Source organism: Oncorhynchus masou, chromosome 27 (genome assembly GCF_036934945.1).
Source record: "Oncorhynchus masou masou isolate Uvic2021 chromosome 27, UVic_Omas_1.1, whole genome shotgun sequence".
Taxonomy (NCBI): domain Eukaryota; kingdom Metazoa; phylum Chordata; class Actinopteri; order Salmoniformes; family Salmonidae; genus Oncorhynchus; species Oncorhynchus masou.
In genome coordinates this window covers 36156368-36172030 of record NC_088238.1, presented here as the reverse complement: position 1 = coordinate 36172030, position 15663 = coordinate 36156368, and the positions used below count along the sequence as shown (strand labels likewise).

Genomic DNA, 15663 nt, shown 5'->3' with positions numbered 1-15663 from the left:
GCTTTTCATCCGGATGTCAAAATACTGCCCCCTACCCTAGAGAAGTTAATCCAGCCAAGGTGTTTAGATTTCAAAAAGGCTTTACGGTGAAAGCAAACCATGCGATTATCTGAGGACAGCGTCCAGCACACAAATGCATAACAAATCATTTTCAACCAGGGAGTTGCAGCACGAAAGTCAGAAATAGCGCTATAATATATGCCTTACCTTTGAAGATCTTCTTCTGTTGGCACTCAAAAATGTCCCAGTTACATTATAAAGGGTCCTTTTGTTTGATAAATTCCTTCTTTATATCAATAAAAACTCAGTTCAGCTGGCGCGCTTCAGTTAATAATCCACTCGGTTTCCCTCCTTCAAAACGCATACAAAATGAATCCCAAACGTTACCAATAAATTTATCCAAACAAGTCAATCAATTTTTATAATCCATCCTTAGGTACCCTAAAACGCAAATAAACAATATAATTTTAGATGGAGAATCATTATTGTCTTTTACCGGAAATAAAAGACTGCACTCTCTCGGTCATGCGCTTGGAAACACTACAGCCAAAATAGGAGCCGCAAACTACAACTTCTCCCTCATTTTTCCAACAACCAGCCTGAAACTCTTTCTAAAGACAGATGACATCTGGTGGAAGCCCTAGGAACTGCAATCGGGGACCATTTCACCCTATTATAAAAGTGCCAGGCATTGAAATCAGTGGTATGCTGATTTAATTTTATGGTTTGTCCTCGGGGTTTCACCTGCCATTTTGGTTCTGTTATACACAGACATTATTTTAAAAGTTTTAGGAACTTTAGAGTGTTTTCTATCCAAATCTACCAAATATATGCAGATCCTAGCTTCTGGGCCTGAGTAGCAGGCATTTACTTTGGGCACGCTTTTCATCCGGACGTCAAAATACCGCCCCCTATCCCAAAGAAGTTTTTAAGGATAAACATAATACTTTACTGAAAAACGGTAGCCGTAGGACCAGAGTACACTTGAAAAAACAACACACACTAAGTCTCAAACTCACTCTGGAAACGAAAGCACACTGTAAACAATTCAAGCTTATGCAAAGGACAACAGAAAACACACCTCTTAACGGGGATATAATAATAATGAGTAAATTGGACACACCTGAGTGTCGTTAATGTCCCCAGGTCACAGGTGGAGCCATGGTGTGTGTGTGTGTGTGTGTGTGTGTGTGTGTGTGTGTGTGTGTGTGTGTGTGTGTGTGTGTGTGTGTGTGTGTGTGTGTGTGTGTGTGTGTGTGTGTGTGTGTGTCTCCCACATCTGTTGCTAGGGGGTAAGGATGATAGGAACAATACAGGATGAATCACAATAATTGTTTTCTAAAATAATTGAAAAATTGTAATGCAATGACAATCTCCTGGTTATAGATAACAATACTTTGCATGAACTGTCAACATTAATATTAATTATATTAATTGTTAATAATGGAAATGAAGATACACAAGATTTTTTAATACATATCGTTTTTAATAGCTATATATAAAGAAAATAGAGGTGAGAGCATTGGACATGCTTTTGTTCTCGGGCAGAACAGGGATCCGAGAGGACGTGTGGCCTGCCGGTCATTCAAGGGTTTTTCTTTATTTTTACATTTTAGAATAATAGTGAAGACCTCAAATCGATGAAATAACACATACGGAATCATGTAGTAACCAAAAAAGTGTTAAACAAAACAAATTAGCCACCCTTTGCCTTGATGACAACTTTACACACTCTTGGCATTCTCTCAAACAGCTTCAAGCTTCATGAGGTAGTCACCTGGAATGCATTTCAGTTAACAGGTGTGACTTGTTAAAAGTTCATTTTGTGGAATTTCTTTCCTTCTGAATGTTTTTGAGCCATTCAGTTGTGTTGTGACAAGGTAGGGATGGTCTACAGAAGATAGTCCTATTTGGAAAAAGACCAAGTCCATATTATGGCAAGAACAGCTCATATAAACAAAGAGGAACAACAGTCCATCAAGACACGAAAGTCAGTTAATCCGAAAGATTACAAGAACTTTAAAAGTTTTTTCAAGTGTAGTCGCAAAAACCATCAAGCGCTATGATGAAACTGGATCTCATGAGGTCTGCCACAGGAAAGGAAGACCCAGAGTTACCTCTGCTGCATAGGATCAGTTCATTAGAATAACTACACCTCAGATTGCAGCCCAAATAACAGAGTTCAAATACGTTCAAATAACAGACACATCTCAACATCAACTGTTCAGGGGAGACTGCATGAATCAGGCCTTCATGGTTAAATTACTGCAAAAAAAACACTACTAAAGGACACCAATAATAAGAAGAGACTTGCTTGGGTCAAAAAACACGAGTAGTAGACATTAGATTGGTGGAAATCTGTCCTTTGGTCTGATGAATCCAAATTTGACATTTTTGGTTCCAACCGCAGTGTCTTTGTGAGACGCAGAGTAGGTGAATGGATGATCTCCGCATGTGTGGTTCCCACCGTGAAGCATGGAGGAAGAGGTGTGATGGTGTGGGGGTGCTTTTCTGGTGACACTGAATTCAAGGCACACTTAGCCAGCTTGCCGACCACAGCATTCTTCAGTGATATGCCATCCCATCTGGTTTGCACTTAGTGGGACTATCATTTGTTTTTCAACAGTACAATGACTCAACGCACCTCCAGGCTGTGAAAGGGCTATTTGACCAAGAAGATGATTGATGGAGTGCTGCATCAGATGACCTGGCCTCTACAATCAACCCGACCGGGACCCAATTGAGATGGTTTGGGATGAGTTGAACCGCAGTGTGAAGGAAAAGCAGCCAACAACTGCTCAGCGCATGTGGGAACTCCTTCAAGACTATAGGAGAAGCATTCCTCATGAAGCTGGTTGAGAGAATGCTAAGATTGTGCAAAGCTGTCATCAAGGCAAAGGGTAGCTACTTTGAAGAATTCAAATATAAAATATATTTTTATTTGTTTAACACTTTCTTGGTTACTACATGATTACATATGTTTAGAAAAACCCTTGAATGATTAGGTGTGTCCAAACATTTGACTGGGACTCTATAGCAACCAATTAAATAAAAACAGCTACATCCACTGAAAAGAAATTCCAACCAATGGTACCACAACACAACACACCCCAATACCACACAGCACAATACAATGTCACACAACACGCTAACCAAATACCTCAATTGGATAGGAGTTCCAACTAAAGGTACCACAACACACCACAAGGCAACACACCACATGTCTAGACAACACACCACAACACAATACAACACAACAAAACAGAAGACAACACAAACATTTAACCAGATACCTCAACTATATAGGAGTTCCAACTGAAGGGACAACAACACAATACAAGACAAAAAAACACTACACAACACAACACAATACCACACAACAACAAAATACCACACAACACAATTCAACACAAGACAACACAACAGAAGTGCCAAGTTTAAGTCCAAAAGGCTTCTTAACAGCTTCTACCCCCAAGCCATAAGACTCCTGAACAGCTAATCAAATGGCTACCCAGACTATTTGCATTGCCCCCCCTCTTTGACGCTGCTACTACTCTCTGTTTATCATCTATGCATAGACACTTTAACTCCACCTACATGTACATATTACCTCAATTACCTCGACTAACCTGTACGCAGGCACATTGACTCTGTACCGGTACCCCCTGTATATAGCCTCTCTACTGTTACTTAATTGCTGCTCTTTAATTTTTAACTGCTGCACTCTCTTTTTTACTTATCTATTTTTTACTTAAACATGTATTTTTCTTCAAACTGCATTGTTGGTTAAGGACTTGTACTTAACCATTTCCCTTTAAGGTCCACACCTATTGTATTCGGAGCATGTGGCAAATACGATTTGATTTGACAAGACCACACAACACAGCACAGGACAACACAACACAACACAAAACAACCCAACACAGCAGAGCACAACACACCACTATACAACACAAGATGTTGACCAGATATCTCAAATGGATAAGAGTTCCAACTAAAGGTACGATAACACATCAAAATATCACACAAGACAAAACAACACAACACAATACAACCCAACACCAGACAAGAGAACACAACACAACACAAGACCACACACCACAAGACAAAACAACACAGCACAGCACAGGACAACACAACACGTTAACTAAATACCTAAACTGGATAGGAGTTCCATCTAAAGTTACCATAACACATCACATCACAACAAACCACCACAGCAGCATACCAGCAGAACACCCACCTTGCATCCCACTTGCCTCTGTCGCTAAGCAGGGTTGGTCAGTCCCTGGATGGGAAGTTGTTTTGGAGGGCCAGTAGGAGCTACTCTTTCCTCTGGTCCCCCAAAAATATTCCAATGCCCCAGGGCAGTGATTGGGGACATTACCGTGTGTAGGGTGCAGTCTTTCAGATGGGATGTTAAACGGATGTCTTGACTCTGTGATAACAAAAGATCCCATGGCACATATCATAGGGGTGTTAACCCTGGTGTCCTGGCTAAATTCCCAGTCTAGCCCTTATACCATCATAGCCACCTAATCGTCCCCAGCTTCCAATTGGCTCATTCATCCCCCCACTTCTCCCCTGTAAGTATTCTCCAAGTCATTGCTGAAAATGAGAATGTGTTCTCAGTCAACCTACCTGATTAAAACAATGGTTAAAAAAACATAACATAAAATGTGTGTGTGTGTGTGTGTGTGTGTGTGTGTGTGTGTGTGTGTGTGTGTGTGTGTGTGTGTGTGTGTGTGTGTGTGTGTGTGTGTGTGTGTGTGTGTGTGTGTGTGTGTGTGGTCCTGTCCTCTCCAGTCTTTAATGTAGGTCAATACCGGCGGGATGCGACCCAGTCCTATAAGAGCTATGAGTTCTTTAGACCTGACAACCAAGAGGCCATGAAGATACGCAAGTATGAACCAATCACAACGCCTGTTATTAGAGTATAAACTAATGAGAGCCTGTTATGAGTATGAACCGACCAGACAGCCTGTTTGAATATGAATTAGTCTGTCCTAAGAGTATGATGCAAGCTCACTGTGTGTGTTTGTGTCTGTGCTCGTGCGTGCGGGTGTGTAGGGCCTGTGCCATTGCGGCTCTGAAGGATGTGTGTGCCTACTTCATGCAGGAACAAGGACAGGTGGCAGTGAGTAACCACCATGGAATCCTATGAAGCAATATGGGATCTTCATGAACCATGAATACATACTGTATGAACTAGTATAAAGCAATATAAACCTATATCAGGATGGGCAACTTTGATGGGGGTGGGGGTCACAAAAACTCTGAACTCATCATAAGGGGTCTCAGTGGTTAGCGGGTCTCGTGCCGACATCCATACCCACACATGCAGTGTGTACATTGCTTGTGTGGAGCCTAAGTGAAATTTTGTTGGGGCTTCCATCCCACCTTGCAAGCAAAACATTTTAGCGGCCCCCCTCTTGACAGCGGAGATAAGATTTAGCAATTTTATATAACATTTCATGCAATTCTACTTATTTTTACATTGGGCAAAGAGAAAAATTAGCTGTTTTACAGCAAATTTCTTGTGATTCTACACATTTTGCCCTAAGCTGGAGAGAAATGTTTTCCGTTTTTTATTTTACATTCAGTAATTCGACCATGATTACTTCAAGTTTAGATAGCTCGCTAGACTAATTTACCAATCTAAAAAAATTGTGCTTACTAATTGAGTGACTCATTGAGTCAGTCATTGAGAAAAAATGCTGATGCACAAACAAATTTGGAGATTACACCTATTCTAATGCTCAACAGTAAGTTGAGACCTCGACTGGGTAAAAAAAAATTGTGATCGGGGGGATTATCAGCAGGCCTACAAAATGCCAGTTGCCCATCACTGATATATATTAAGCACTATAATGTATATGAACCTACATTATACTGTATGAACCAGTATGGTGTATATCAGGGGTGCCAAACTCATTCCATGGAGGGTCTAAAGGAACGAGTTTAACACCTGTGATCTATTTGAACCCGTTTGAATTTAGATTAACTAGTATGAAGCAGTATGATGTACATGCCCTCAGGTGTTTGATGCCACCAACACCACTATAGAACGTAGAGAAGTCATTCTCAGCTTCGCCAAGGAGAACGGATACAAGGTCAGATGGAGTGTGTAGCTGTGTGTGTATTTAGCTGTGTGTGCGTCGCTTTCTGTGAGGCTGCGTGAGTAGCTGTGTTTGTGTAGCTGTGAATTGTTTTTAATTTTTTTTTTAAACATTTGTTTAACCAGGGCGACACATTGAGATCTAGGTCTCTTTCACAAACATGCCCTGGGAACAACAGTCGCATCAGCACACACACAAATACAGTGAGGGAAAAAAGTTATTGATCCCCTGCTGATTTTGTACATTTGCCCACTGACAAAGAAATGATCAGTCTATAATTTTAATGGTATGTTCATTTGAACAGTGAGAGACAGAATAACAACAAAAAAATCCAGAAAAACGCATGTCAAAAATGTTACAAATTGATTTGCATTTTAATGAGGGAAATAAGTATTTGACCCTTCTGCAAAACATGACTTAGTACTTGGTGGCAAAACAGATCTTAGTCACTTTTAAATTGTGTTTACATATTGCATCACCCATTTCATATGTACAGTATAGAGTACAGTGCTATTCTACGGATTCTTAGCCACTTTAATTTTTTGTAAATATTGCATCACCCATCTCATATGTATATATACTGTACTACTATGCCACTGTATCTTAGTCCAATGCCGCTCTGACATACATGTATATATATTTTTTATCCATTCCTTACTTAGATTTACATGCATTTTGGGTATATGTTGTGAAACTGTTAGATATTACTTGTTAGATATTACTGCACTGTCAGAGCTAGAAGCACAAGCATTTTGCTACACCTGCAATAACATCTGCTAAACACGTGTATGTGACCAATAACATTTGATTTGATTTGAGTGAAGATGCAACCCAACGGATACTTTTACAAGACTTTGAAAACAGAATGTATTTAGTTTTGCCTGTATTAAGTACAAGCTTTACATTTTTAAAAGGCTTTCTGAACAGCTGCAAAATCAGACTGTAATCTTGACACAGCTAAATCAGCAGTCTGAGCAATTGAATATGTAATAGTGTCATGCGCGTACAAATGAAGATCACAATTTTTGACCATTCGCATTTATGTAAATCGTAAAAAGAACAGGTTCAAATACTGATCCCTGTGGAACACCTTTATGTACTTGAAGAAAATCTGACTTAACTCAACACAATAGTTCTGTCTCTAAGATAGTCACAAAGCCAAGAACATGCGATAGAGCCAAGGCTTATCGATGACAGTTTTTTCAACAAAATGTAATGATCAACAGTATCAAATGCCTTAGACAGGTCTATAAACAAAGCAGCACAACTCATTTTAGCATAAAAAGCATTGACAACTAATGTGGTGGCTGTAATAGTGCTATGCCCTGGTCTAAATTCTGATTGGTTCACAATGAAAATACATTTATCAGTCAAAAAATAACAAATCTGCACATTTACCGATGACTCAAGAATCTTAGCTGGACAAGGAAGCTTAGAAATTGGTCGGTAATTGTCAAAGAGTGTCAACACATATATATTTCCATGCTTTGGGAATAATTCCTGAAGACAATGTCAAATTTAAAATGTGAGTTACTGAGGCAGCAATTGTGTAAAGAAGCAGTGCAGCTTGGCTGGGTCGTGTTTCGGCTCTCGACCTTCACCTCTCCCGAGTCCTTACGGGAGTTGCAGCGATGGGACAAGACTGTAACTACCAATTGGATACCACGCAATTGGGGAGAGAAAATCAAACATGGAATTGCCTGAAAGAAAATACCAGAACAACATTTTCATTTTCAACAAATTACCTCCATTAATATTCAGACCAACAGTTTCAGCGTCTTTCAGCAAATTACCTCCATTAACTTCCCATGACTCTCAAACCCGCATGCGGGGGGCGTAACGTAGCCTCAAACTAATTAACCTAAATCTTCCTAGAAAAATCTTCCTATTCATGAAAATCACAAATGAAATATATTGAGACACAGCTTAGCCTTTTGTTAATCACACTGTCATCTCAGATTTTCACAGCTAACGCTAGACAAGCATTTGTGTAAGTTTATCATGGCATAATGCTATGGCTAGGCTCTGCTACCAGCAGGCAACATTTTCACGAAAATAAGAAAAGCAATCAAATTAAATAATTTACCTTTGAAGAACTTCGGATGTTTTCACTCAGGAGACTCCCAGTTAGATAGCAAATGTTCATTTTTTCCAAAAATATTATTTGTGTTGGCGAAATAGCTCCGTTTTGTTCATCACATTTGGCTAAGAAAAAGACCGGAAAATGCAGTCACTACAACGCCAAACTTTTTTCCAAATTAGCTCCATAATATCGACAGAAACATGGCAAACGTTGTTTAGAATCAATCCTCAAGGTGTTTTTCACATATCTATTCGATAACATATCCGTCGTGGCAGTTGGTTTCTCATCAGAAGCAAACGGAAAAATACTGCAGCTGGAGATTACGCAATAATTGCAATGGAGGACACCAAGCGACCACCTGGTAGATGTAGTCTCTTATGGTCAATCTTCCAATGATATGCCTACAAATACGTTAGAATGCTGTCAACACCTTGGGGAAGCGACAGAAAGCCTAAGCTTTATTCGTGGCCCATTCACAGCCATATAAGGAGTCATTGGCATGAAGTGGTTTCAAAAAATGCTCCACTTCCTGATTGGATTTTTATCTGGGTTTCACCTGTTACATCAGTTCTGTGGCCCTCACAGACAATATCTTTGCAGTTTTGGAAACGTCAAAGTGTTTTCCTTCCAAAGCTGTCAATTATATGCATAGTCGAGCATCTTTTTGTGACAAAATATCTTGTTTTTGAAACGGGAACGTTTTTCATCCAAAAATTAAAATAGCGCCCCCTATATCCAAGAAGTTAACAAGTCCAATACCTCAAATGAAAGATAAGCATCTTGTTCGTCTACCCATCATGTCCAATTTTTAAAATGTTTTACAGCGAAAACACAACATATATTTATGTTAGACCACCACCAATTCAAAGGAAAAACGCAGCCATTTTTTTCCAGCCAAAGATTCACAAAGGCAGGATTAGAGATAAAATGAATCACTAACCTTTTGAAAATCTTCATCAGATGACACTCATATGACATGTTACACAATACATTTTGTTTGATAATATGCATATTTATATCCACAAATCACGGTTTACATGGACGCCGTGTTCAGAAATGCCTCCAAAATATCCAGAGGAATTATAGAAAGCTCCGCCAGATAACAGAAATACTCATCATAAACTTTGACTAAAGATACATGTTCTACATATAATTAAAGATACACTGGTTCTTAATGCAACCGCTGTGTTTTTAAAAGCCTACCATGCAATAATCTGAGACAGCACTCAGACGTAAAAGTATTTCTCCGCCATGTTGGAGTCAACAGAAATCCGAAATTACATCATAAATATTCTCTTACCTTTGATGATCTTTCATCAGAATGCAGTGCAAGGAGTCCTAGTTCCACAATAAATCGTTGTTTTGTTCCATAATGTCCAATACTAGTGTCCAATTAGCTGCATTTGTTACCACTTTCAGCTCTTGTGCCCAAAAACTGACGCTGGTCCAGGACAACTCGCACGAAAACTTCAAAAATATATATTCCAGGTTGAATAAACTGGTCAAACTAAGTAGGGAATCAATCTTCAGGATGTTATTTTCATATATATCCAATAACGTTCCAACCGGATCATACATTTTCAGCTGCAGCCAAATGGAACGACGGTGGCACCCACAGAGAAATGCGCCACAGGAAAATGGCATTCTGTCGGGACAGTGACTATTTCCCCTCCCATTCGGTCAAAGTTCACACCAAAAGCTCCATTCCACTTTCTACTGAATGAGGACATCTAGTGGAAGGCGTAGGGAGTGCTAACATATCCATATCTTGTTGGGAAAGAAGGGGCGATGACGTCAAAGTTGACCCACATTCAGAATTTCACTTCTTGTTTGGAAGATTGCTTGCCCTATGAGTTCTGTTATACTCACAGACATAATTCAAACAGTTTTAGAAACTTCAGTGTTTTCTATCCAATGGTAATAATAATATGCATATATTAGCAATCTAGGACAGAGTAGGATGCAGTTCACTATGGGCACGCAATTCATCCAAAGTGAAAGTACTGCCCCCTATCCTCAACAAGTTTTAAATTACATTTTGGGGAAAAAAGCTAACTCGGCTCTTTCATTTATTGAATCAGTTGGCGCATTCATCCCAAAGCATACTGATATTGCAAACTACTTTAATTACTTTTTCAGTGGCAAGATAAGAAATCTTGGGGATGACATGCGAGCAACAAACGCTGACACTACATATCCAAATATTTCGGACCAAATTATGAAAGACAAGAATTGTACTTTCGAATTCCGTAAAATCAGTGTGGAAGAGGTGAAAAAATGATTGTTGTCTATCAACAATGACATGCCACCGGGCACTGACAATATGGATGGAAAAATACTGAGAATAATAACAACTCTTATATGCCACATCTTCAATTTAAGCCAACTTGAGAGCATGTGCCCTCAGGCCTGGGGGGAAGCTAAAGCCATTCCGCTACCCAGGAATAGTGAAGCCCCGTTTACTGGCTCAAATAGCCAACCACTCAGCCTGTTACCAACCCTTAGTAAACCTCTGTAAAACATTGTGTTTGACCAGATACAGTAAACTGTAAACAAATTGGCAACAGAATTTCAGCATGCTTATAGGGATGGATACTCAACAAGCACAGCATTTACACAAATGACTTATGATTGCCTGAGAGAAATTGATGATAAAATTATTGTGGGGGCTGTCTTGTTAAACTTCAGTGCAGCTTTGACATTATCGATCACAGTCTGCTGCTGGAAAAACGTATGTGTTATGTGTTTCAATTATAATCCAGTTATAATCAGGAAATCCCCAGGCTAGCTGTTAAGGCCTCTTGCTTTTTTACTTGACATGACATGACATTTCACTGACTTTGAGTAAAGCCAGAGTGTCTATGTATGCGGATGACTCACCACTATACACGTTAGCTACGACAGCAACTGAAATGACTGCAACGACTGCAACACTCAGCAAAGAGCTGAGTAGCCTAGTGGTTAGAGCGTTGGACTAGTAACCGAAAGGTTGCAAGTTCAAAACCCTGAGCTGACAAGGTACAAATCTGCCGTTCTGCCCCTGAACAGGCAGTTAACCCACTGTTCCTAGGCTGTCATTGAAAATAAGAATTTGTTCTTAACTGACTTGCCTAGTAAAATAAAGGTTAAAAAAAAGTTAGCTTTGGAGTGGGTGGCAAGGAATAAGATAACAAAAAGTATTGTATTTGGAGCAGAAAACTCACTAAACCCTAAACCTCAACTAAATCCTGTAATAAATCATGTGGAAATTGAGCAAGTTGAGATGACTAAAGTGCTTGGAGTAACCCTAGATTGTAAACTGGCATGGTCAAAACATATTGATGCAGTAGTAAGCTAAGATGGGGAGAAGTCTGTCTGTAATAAAGCATTGCTCTGCCTTCTTAACAACACTATCAACAAGGCAGGACCTACAGGCCCTAGTTTTGTCGCACCTTGACTACTGTTCAGTCGTGTGGTCAGGTGCCACAAAAAAGGACTTAGGAAAATTGCAATTGGCTCAGAACATGGCAACACGGCGGGTCCTTGGATGTACTCAGAGAGCTAATATTAATATTATTAATATGCATGTCAATCTCTGCTGTTAGAAAGTGGAGGAGAGATTGATTTCATCACTACTTTTATTTCTGAGAGGTATTGACATGTTGAATGCAACACGCCTTCTGTCTAAACTACTGGCACACAGCTCGGACATACCCCACAAGACATGCCATGAGAGGTCTCTTCACAGTCCCCAAGTTCAGAACAGACTATGGGAGACACACAGTACTACATAGAGCCATGACTTCATAGAACTCTATTCCACATCAGGTAACTGAAGCAAGCAGTAAAATTAGGTTTAAAAAACAGATTATAAAAACACCTTATGGAAAATAAGGGAGTGGGGAGAGGGGTAATTTTCATAGCAAACCACATGACCTTTGTTTTGGAGCTTTTCAGAATAAGGTTCTCTGGCATAGGTGGGACGGTAGCGTCCCACTTCGCCAAAAGCCAGAGAAAATGCGGGGTGCCAAATTTCAAAAAGGCTTTTCGGCGAAAGCAAACGATGCTATTATCTGATGATAGCACCTCCATAAACAAAAGAGAGAAAAGCATATTTCAACCCTGCAGGCGCGACACAAAACGCAGAAATAAAAATATAAATCATGCCTTACCTTTGACGAGCTTCTTCTGTTGGCACTCCAATATGTCCCATAAATGGTCCTTTTGTTCGATTAATTCCATCCATATATATCCAAAATGTCCATTTATTTGGCGCATTTGATCCAGAAAAACACCGGTTCCAACTTGCGCAACGTGACTACAAAATATCGAAAAGATTACCTGTAAACTTTGCCAAAACATTTCAAACTACTTTTGTAATACAACTTTAGGTATTTCTAAAGGTAAATAATCGATCAAATTGAAGACGGGATGACAGCACACATGAAGTGACCCTTGTTCAAGATGGCCGTACTTCTTCATTACACAAAGGATTAACCTCAACCAGTTACTAAAGACTGGTGGCATCCAGTGAAAGTGGTAGGAACTGCAAGCAAGTCCCTTCGAAATCTGGATTCCCAATGAAATCCCATTGAAAAGAGGGTGACCTCAAACATTTTTTTTTATTTGAATGGTTTGTCCTCATGGTTTTGCCTGCTATGTGAGTTCTGTTATACTCACAGACATGATTAAAACTTTTTTTAGAACATTCATTGTGTCATCTATCCAAATATACTAATAATATGCTTATCTTATCTTCTGGGGATGAGTAGCAGGCAGTTGAATTTGGGCATGCTTTTCATCCAAAATTCCAAATGCTGCCCCCTATCCCCCTATGCTGCCCCCTATAGCATTTGGCGTAGCGCATTTGCATTTATTGTTGGCAAGGTGGGACGCTAGCGTGTCGGGTTGCCCAGAGAGGTTAAGGGCAGAGAATGCTTGTTGGACAGTAAGAAAGCTTTGTTGTAGAGCGTTTAACACAACATCCGGGAGGGGATATAAGACTGTATCACCTGCATGTAAATGGATAAGAGAGCTTCCTACTGCCTGAGCTATGTTGTTTATGTAAATTGAGAAGAGCGTGGGGCCTAGGATCAAGCCTTGGGGTACTCCCTTGGTGACAGGCAGTGGATGAGACAGCATATGTTCTGACTTTATACACTGCACTCTTTGAGAGAGGTAGTTAGCAAACCAGGCCAAAGACCCCTCAGAGACACCAATACTCCTTAGCCGGCCCACAAGAATGGAATGGTCTACCATATCAAAAGCTTTGGCCAAGTCAATAAAAATAGTAGCACAGCATTGCTTAGAATTAAGGGCAATGATGACATCGTTGAGGTCCTTTAAGGTTGCAGTGACACTTCCATAACCTGAGCGGAAAACAGATTGCATACCAGAGAGAATACTATAGACATCAAGAAAGACAGTCAGTTGATTATTGTCACATTTTTACAACACTTTGATTAAACAGGGCAAAATAAGTTAGGCATATAACAGTTAGGATCAGCTTGATCTCTCCCTTTTAAATGATGGATAAACCTTGGCTGCCTTCCAAGCAATGGGAACCTCCCCAGAGAGGCTAGACAGGTTGAAAAGGTCAGAGATAGGTTTGGCGGTGATAGGGACAGCAACCTTAAAAAAGAAACCATCTGACCCAGAAGTTCTTTTAGGGTCAAGTTTAAGGAGCTCCTCCAGTTCCTCAGACTCAGTAACCACCTACAGGGAGAAACTTTGTAGTGGAGGAGGGGAAAAAGCGTGAGGAAAATCGTGACTAGTCACATTAGAAGGGGTGGGAGATGAGGAAATATTGGATGGCCGAGGAGGCATGGCTGAGTCAAATAGGAATCCTGACTTAATGAAGTGGTGATTAAAGAGCTCAGCCATGTGCATCTTGTCAGTAACAACCACATCATCAACTTTATTAAGGTACATGAGCAGCTGTGAGGAGGAATGTTTATTCTCCAGGTCTCTAACTTTTTACGGATCACTGGGATGCTACCGTCCCAACTGGCCAACATCTGGGGAAATTGCGGAGCACGAAATTCAAATGACAGAAATCGTAATATTAAACAATCATGAAAATACAACTGTCACATATCATTTAAAAGCTTAACTTCTTGTTAATTCAGCCGTGTTGTCAAATTTCAAATAGGCTTTTAGGGAGAAAGCACACCATGTGATTATCTGAGGATAGCGCACCGCACACAAAAGCATTAGAAACAGAGGTGTCACAAAAGTCAGAAATAACGATAAAATAAATCACTTACCTTTGAAGATCTTCATCTGGTTGCAATCACAAGGGTTCCAGCTACATAACAAATGGGCCTTTTGTTCGATAAAGTCCTTTATATCCTTTATATCATTGGCGCGCTAGACTCAGTAAGACACCGGTTTCCCTCATTCAAAATGCATACAAATGAATCCCGTAAGTTACCAATAAACTTCTTCCAAACATATCAAACAATGTTTCTAATCAATCCTCAGGTACCCTAATATGTAAATAAACAATCAAATTTAAGACTGAGACCATTACCGGAGATGGATAACGAAGTACGCACACACACCGGAACGCACAACAAACACTACAGCTAAAATGGGAGCCACTTACTAAAACTACAAATTCTAGCTCATTTAAAAAAAACAAGCCTGAAACTCTTTCTAAAGACTATTGACATCTAGTGGAAGCCCTAGGAACTGCAGTCTGGGAGAACTTCCTTTTATATTCCCACTGACAGCCATAGTAATCAAGGGTGAAAAAAATAATATTGATGGATTGTCCTCGGTTTTTTGCCTGCCATATCAGTTCTGTTATACTCACAGACATTATCTTAACCATTTTGGAAACTTGTGTTTCCTATCCAATACTACCAATTATATGCATATCCTAGCTTCTGGGCCTGAGTAACAGGCAGTTTACTTGGGGCACCTCATTCATCGAAACTTCCAAATACTGCCCCCTACCCCGAAGAAGTTAATTGTTTTCCAGAACTTCTTGGGGTTAGACCCACAGAGAGAGAACTGCTCCTTAAAGTAACTAATTTTGGCTTTCCGGAGAGCCTGAATGCACTTATTTCTCATTTGCCTGAACGAGAGCCAGTCAGCCTGAGTACGCTTGTGCCGAGTAACTCTGCAAGATCATCGTCGAACCAGGGGATCACTTTTTTTAAATTCGTATTTTCTTTATGGGGGCGTGTTTGTTCTTGTGACTCCCCATCCAGGGTCCGGGAGCGTAATCATCGCCTGACACTAATTAGCATAACGCAACGGACATAAATCTTCCTATAAAATATTCCTACTCATGAAAATCAAAAGTGAAATATATTGGAACACAGCTTAGCTTTTTGTTAATCACCCTGTCATCTCACATTTTCAAAATACAGTGCCTTGTGAAAGTATTCGGCCCCCTTGAACTTTGCAACCTTTTGACACATTTCAGGCTTCAAACATAAAGATATAAAACTGTATTTTTTGGTGAAGAATCAA

At 40.0% G+C, this 15663-nt stretch overlaps 1 protein-coding gene across 2 annotated transcripts in view; it reads left to right on the top strand.

Moving 5' to 3' along the window:
* The window catches only part of LOC135516072 (6-phosphofructo-2-kinase/fructose-2,6-bisphosphatase-like), a 36420-nt gene that overhangs the window by 3390 nt on the left and 17367 nt on the right, over positions 1–15663 (top strand). The window contains exons 1-4 of one of the 2 annotated variants that reach the window (XM_064940078.1): positions 2667–2900; positions 4807–4903; positions 5071–5137; positions 6039–6113. In XM_064940078.1, the coding sequence (XP_064796150.1) occupies positions 2846–2900; positions 4807–4903; positions 5071–5137; positions 6039–6113 (294 nt within the window). In that variant the 5' untranslated portion in view covers positions 2667–2845. Of the gene's footprint in view, positions 1–2666; positions 2901–4806; positions 4904–5070; positions 5138–6038; positions 6114–15663 lie in introns of those variants that run through there. The other variant, XM_064940077.1, reaches the window with a different exon arrangement.